Source organism: Ceratosolen solmsi, unplaced genomic scaffold (assembly GCF_000503995.2).
Source record: "Ceratosolen solmsi marchali unplaced genomic scaffold, CerSol_1.0 scaffold47, whole genome shotgun sequence".
Taxonomy (NCBI): Eukaryota; Metazoa; Arthropoda; class Insecta; order Hymenoptera; family Agaonidae; genus Ceratosolen; species Ceratosolen solmsi.
The window spans coordinates 10,349,755-10,357,005 of record NW_011948419.1 but is presented as its reverse complement, the minus strand read 5'-3'; the positions used below and the strand labels follow the sequence as shown (position 1 = coordinate 10,357,005).

Below are 7,251 nucleotides of genomic sequence, written 5' to 3'. Positions count from 1 at the left end.
GCCTAGTCGTCTCTTGGTCTTCATGGCAAAAAGAGCTCTTGTTGCCGATGACGCATTTGGCGACAGCATGAGAACTTGTTGACGGGTGGTCCGCTAGTACATACTGCTTGAAGTAGTTACCGAGCGGAGCGAATTCGTACATATACCTAACTGAGTGGGTTTTTCCTTGTTTATTGTATGGTTTTCCAGATGTTTTATGACACTATTGCTAGATATTTGCGAGCAAGAAAGTTTTGAAATCTAAACAGAAATTTTACGATGTTGTTTTGCCAGATGTTATATTGTATTGAAAAAGGTCCCGCAATATCGAACAATATTACTCTCATTGTATTTTGAAAATAACTATTAAAAATGTTATAAATGTATGTCGCCACTTCAAGAAAACTACGTCTTTCGCGCAAAAAGTATACAAGATGTTATATACTCTGGTCAAAAACAAATAAATTAAAATAAATGTTTTTACGGAATTACTTAATCTTCATCTTATCTTGGACTCAGTCAATTCAACTGTTTTGAATTTTACGAATAAGAAGGATATCGAAAGTAACAGTCTTTATTAATATCAATAGATACAATAATTATATTTAAGTTATCTAAAACCTCAAATAATAAAAATAAAGGTAATTGAAAATAAATTCTTATAAGATTATGCTTAGATGCAGGATAATTTTTTCAATACAAAAGGAAATTTTACATTTTTTCGAGAAGATAATCCACCATATATATGTAGATGTTGTGCGATTAATTATTCATGTACATATATGTGTTCGAACCTGTTTCATTTCTTGACTCGAACTGCCAATGTTTCGATAGCTTTAATTTACCGCCCGCCCTAGCGGGTGTTTGTGAAGAAGCTAAGTGGAAGGGCTGTAGTAATACAGTATGCGCCTCTTTGATAAAAATTGTTTATTTACAGTTACACTTTTGTTTTGTTCGATTTATATGTTATAGAAAGACATACACTATATTCAATCACGTCGCTGCAGTTGCTTCGAACTGATCTTATGTTGAATAAGTTGTCTACTCGAGATGCTCCTTGAGGATGACGATTTGAATTGTTCTTGCTAACTTTGCAAGGATCGGTAATGTATAAGTACACTCTTTATTACGGAATGTGTTTTGTGCTATATAATAATAGCGTCATGCTAGTCTTGTAAAGACTGGGAATGTAATAAAAGCTTGCTAATTTTGTCAGGATTAGCAATTTAGTTTGTACAGACTTTGAATACTCACAGCGATGCAGTAGCCTTGATCTGATCTTGAGATAAGTAGTTCACCATCCGGAATGCTCTTTGTTGATGGCGATGAATTGTTCTTGCTGATTTTGCAAGGATCAGCAATGTTTAAGCACAGTTTTTATTAGGGAATGTATGTTCTGTAGTCTGACGTATTCTTTATGGGAAGGAGATAGTGTCAAACACCCTTTATATTCAGCACAGGAGAAGCGACGCGTCCTCCTCCCATCGTGGCCGTATTTACAGCTTGATCGCTATAATATCAAGAGTAGGGGCCTTTCTCTTTCTTCCTTTGCTTCCTCACTTAGACAGCATTTGTACCAGTGTCGTCTCCACTTATAAAGACTCCTACCAAACTTCTCCGCTTCGTGAACGCTTCTGCCTTAGGTTTCTCCAATCAGAGCAATCCGCTGTCTTAGGCGTCTATCAGACCGCGCCTGTGTCTTTCATCTTCAGAGAGTGTTTGGCTTCCCCAGTGGCCACATTGGTAAGAGCGCCTCTAAATTTATTTAAATAAATTTATTTATTTATTACTGTTTGGAATTCCAACCACTAGTATGATTACAGATCATGGTGGGTGAATTAGACCGTGCCATGGGTTTAATGGTGATTGAGGGGGGGGGGAGGTTAATGCATCAATTCAGAGCAAATACAATTGGTTTATATACAATTGGTTACAATACAATTGATTATTATTTATTTTTATAAAAGTTATAGGATATTTCATCTACATTATTAATTATTTTAAATAAAATTATGAGTTATTTGGTATTATTATTAAATCTGTAAACTATATAGATTGTTAATACAAACCTGAATTATTTATATCGAAAAGCTCGTTGATATTGTTTTTTTACTCGATGAGGACAGCAACAACATAATATTCTAATAAATGCTCTATAATGAAAAGTTTATATTTATTATTTATACATATAGTATTTTTGAACATATCATACCAGTTAATAAAAATTTTTTTTTGTAATTATATTAATTTATGTATGTTTTCTGATATAAAATATGTATATAAAGTTTCTCAAAATAGTTTTATAAAATATAAATAATAAAATAGACTTAATGGTAAAATAAAACGTTGGTCATACAATTATCTTAGGATATATACAACTCCTAAATTACTACTAAAATTTAATTTTACTCAATGTTTAAATATAATTTTTGTACATTAATTTTATTTTAAATTGAAATAGTATATTTTATTTGCTATAACTATCTACTTAAAAATATGTGTTTGAAATTATAGTGCTGTAATTCTTGGCTCGAACTGCCAATGCTTCAATAGCTTAATTTGCCGTCCGCCCTAGCAGACGCTCGAGAAAGAGTGAGGTGAAGGGGCTGTACAAGTGTCGTGAGAGTTGGTTAATTATACATTTATTATACAATTTACATATGGCTGTTGTAGAATCTTCTTGAATCTAATGTGAAGATACGATTTCTTGAACGGCTCCTTATATAGGAGGTGTCACTGCACAAGATGCCTTGAAATCGTTGAATTGATGTTAAATTGAAAATTGCACAGGTAAATAATTTCTGCACACTTTTTGTCAAAGAGTGTGAGATAATATTAATGGTTCTGTTGTGCCGGTTTTGCTGCCGGCTGGCAATAATTGAGTAGATAACGTGAGTTTGTGTACTCACAGCGATATCGTAGTTTTGATCTGATCCAGGGGTGAGTTGGTCAACAGGGCACACGGCAAAACAAATGCGTGCAGGATGACTCTTATACTCATAGGGATGCAGTAGTCTTGATCTGATTCAGGGGTGAGTTTGTCACCAGGGCACGCGGCAAAGCAAATGCGTGCAGGATGACTCTTATACTCACAGGGATGCAGTAATTTCGATCTGATTTATTAACACGTATTTTTGCGTTGAGTTATCTTCAGACTTGGCTTCTATGGACAATTAGTCTCTATTACTTAACTTTCCCTTCAGATAGCTTTGACTGCTCACGCGAGCCTTTTTCTTGAATTCTCTCTGCGAACAGTCCACGCGGACAGCCTGTTCCAATTGTCCCCTGCGGACAGCGACTTTTCGCTGCCTTGTTCCCATCTTTAAGGCCTCTTGCCATGAATCCCACTCAAGGAGCTTCTGGTCTAAGTTTTCCAATCAGGGCGCGCCGCATTTCGGTGGCATGCTGAATGTGCACGCCCTTTTCCCACTTCATAAGAAATTAGGCTTATACAATGAGAATATCGAAGGAGTATCTCTGGCGGCAATGTGTGAAGTGGAGGATTTGCCCCTCTCCCAGACTTATCGTGGTGGGGGTGATTTTTGGTCAAGCGTCTTCGCTTGGCCTATGCAAGTAGCAACATTTGTTGTACTTGACAACAACGCATGCTTTCTGGTGGCATTGAAGGCACACGTGCTGCGCAGATTGCCGAACGTCGCACGTGCCGAGTTTCGGGTTGCAATAGATTTTAGGAAATATTTTTCACTCGATTATTTTCAAATATCTTACGCCTCAAAATATTCTCGCGTAAACAGGCTAGCCCGGTTTTGATGGTAAATAGCAAGGATCATTTATTGCATTAAAAACAATTACTACATTTATAGTACAAAGAGCAATAAAGTAGCTGTTTACGAGTATGTTCCAGATGTACTAACTTTTTCGAGCGTTCAGTAACCTTGGCGAGACTTTCTTAGATTTTTATGTCGGTTCGATAATTCCCTTTTTTATAATAGCTATTGAAAGTTTTCTAATGAATATAATTCGAGAGGTTTTTTTTCAATCTCCAACAATATGCAATTAATTTTTACGTTTTAAAAACTTCAGAATTAATGTCATAATATTTTAACATTATCTGTTATCAATATTATATATATATATATTATATAATTTAATATAATACTAATTTTATGTTCTAAAATCATAAAGTAAATTTAAAGCATATAGTACTAATGAACTGTTATAAATTTCTGTTTATTTGCAATTTTATCTGGCAATTTCCATATTGTCCATAACATATTATATATCATATTTGATATTAATAAACGATAATGATAAACAAATTCCAGTTATTTATCATATGGAGATTTTGAATTTACGATGTAAATAATGTGCATAAGTATAAGTAAAAACAAATGTCTCTTTCTAGTCCTTTTGTTAATCATTTTTGTATATTGTTATATATAGAATATATATGAGAATATGTTGATCTTGACATTTGTAGTAGATTACATTATATATATAGGCCTCCCCATATTAGTCATATGGTATTTTATTTCATTACATTAATGTATAATGTTTATTTTTTTAACAATATTATGATATAATATCTTATAAGAACTATATAGGACAAGGTGAACATATTTAAATTAAAATAAATTTGTTTTTATTTTTTTTTAACTATGACGATAGTTTGAAATTATATATATAACTAAACTTGAATAATCTATTCCTTGATTTTCTAAAATTAATTTCTAAGCATTTCTTATAGAATATAAAAAATATTTTACGAAACAGTTTTATCATCATAGCCTTTTATATTGTTAATACTATGTATATATATATCAATGTACTTTAACAAAAACACTTTAATCAGTCAAATCGTTATGCTAATATATCTCTCTCTTCCTATTTCTGATTCATTTTCTTTTGTTTTTGTTAAAAGTAAATAATATAAACCAAGTTAATATTGAAAAAGTTTGATTATTTAGTTTAACTAATTTAACTGTATACTTAAGCTATTAGTTTTAACTATTCGAAATTTAATTATGTTTTATTTAATTTAATCTTTTATTAGTTGTTTGTTTCTAATTGATATGGGCTACTGAATGGTTATTTTATCCATATATAATAGATTATTTGTATAATAAGAATAAGGGAATTCGTAATAAGGAATATTCTGTTCACACTTTATTGCATATTATAAATATTTATATATTTACAGATATTTACATATCGTTGTAAAATAGGTTTGCGTACTTAGTTATGTTGAAACTATTGGCGTATAGAAAAATTCTTCTATAATTATAAAATTAAGTATTGTCTATTATTAAAACATTTACGCAAAAACATAATTTAAATTAGAGTTTAAGTATTTTATTATATGTACTAAAAGCAAATTATACATGACCCGTGTTGCAGTGAACAAAATAATTTTAAATTGAATTTTAAGTTGAATTTAATATTTTATCTAATATTATTTAGAACACAAGCACATGTCTTTTATCATTTTAATACGAAAATTAAAAATATATTTTTTCAGCGGCTATTTATACCTTTATAATTTTAGAAAATTTATTTAACGTCCATAGATTCATAGAATTAAAATTTTGTAAAAATTTATTATTTATAATTAGAAGTATTGAAATAAAAACCAATTTTGGCGAAGTTTTATTTATTATAAATTATTATCTCAAATTTATATATTTATATATTCTTCATATTTACGTGTATATTAAAAAAAATTAAAATAATGTTAAGATAAAAATTTCTAATTTAAAATAAATATTAATGCTTTCAATTAAAGAATTATAGTTTCAACATTTTTTTAAAATTTAATGTGTGACCGTATTTGTAAAATTTTAATTATACTGGCTAATTTTTTAAATAAAATGTATTTTGTTTTTAAATATTCATAAAATGTTTATTATTATCTAATAAATGGAAGTATATTTACCTTCTAAAATCCCTACTCCAACAAGCATAAATTACAGGGTTCATTGCACTATTGATCCAACCAAGCCAAGATACTGCAGTAGAAATTATTTCTTCCCTCCATATACACTTTGCACAAAATCCTGACAAAAGATTTACTACAAAAAATGGAAGCCAGCAAATAATGAAAACTCCCATTACAATACCAAGTGTTTTGGCTGCTTTTTTTTCTTTTGAAAACTTAGCAAATTTTCTTGAAAGTGAAAAGTTTTTATTTGGTGCAGATAAACTTTGCTTAGTATTAGTGTTAGTTGAATATGTTTTTAAAGTTTTATTTTTAGGCTGCGAGTTTTGTAGATCTTGCAGATTTTTTGATGCACTAGTAAGACTATAAAATAAACGACTTTTTTTCATCGTATTTCTATCTGATAAATTACCACCTCGATGCATTCGAAGTGTTAATTCAAGTTCACCTGAAGCAATCATCACATGCTTCGTACCAATACGTAAACTTTTCGTTTGTTTCACTGCTTCACGATAAATTTTATAATATGTAAAAACCATTACAAAAAGTGGTAAATAAAAACTAATTGTTGATGAGAAAATAATGTATTCTAAGTTAACAGTAAATGGACATTTATCATGAGGTATACGATTAGTACGTACAGCACGCCACCATACAATAGCTGGAAAAGAAATTAAACTTGATGCTAACCACACACAAGTAATCAATATGCTAGCTAATTTGTATGTCATACGAGAAGGATAACTAAAAGGATCTTTAATAGCCCAATAGCGATCTACACTAATAACACATAAATTTAAAATAGAAGCTGTAGAGAACAGAACATCAAGAGAGCGCCAAGTATCACACCAATTTAGATTAAATAGCCACCGTTTTTCAAAAATTTCATAAATAACACTAAAAGGCATCACAACAAAGCCTACAAGGCAATCGGCAAATGCTAATGATGTTATGAAATAATTAGTTGCTGTCTGTAAATAGCGTTCACGTACAACAGCTATAATAACAAGGGTATTACCAAAAACCGTACAAAATGAAAAGGTAAATAACAGAATTCCTAATCCTATTCTATCTATTGTAATCTCCCATATACTATTGTATAAATAATTTTGAAATAACAATTTATTTGGTTCATTAATATTAGTTTCTTGTAACTTTGAAGTTAATAAATCATATTTACTTTCATATACAGTTTTATCCATTTTTATGATAATTATATTGTTCTAGTTTCCTTTATTTACTCATGTAAATTTTTCTTGAATAAATTTATATATATATACACACACAGACACACATAAATATATATATATATATATATATATATATATACGCATATATATATATACATATATATATATATATATATATATATATAT

The 7,251-nt window shown here is 29.9% G+C and overlaps 1 protein-coding gene across 1 annotated transcript; it reads right to left on the bottom strand.

Moving 5' to 3' along the window:
• Nucleotides 1-2,053: 2,053 nt before the first annotated feature.
• Nucleotides 2,054-6,975, bottom strand: Dop1R2 (dopamine receptor 2; the record flags this gene model as incomplete). The annotated part of the gene is made up of 2 exons (XM_011497863.1): nucleotides 2,054-2,132; nucleotides 5,873-6,975. Coding segments are annotated over 2 exons (1,182 nt in total), but the record flags the coding sequence as incomplete, so codon positions are not given.
• Nucleotides 6,976-7,251: the final 276 nt, after the last annotated feature.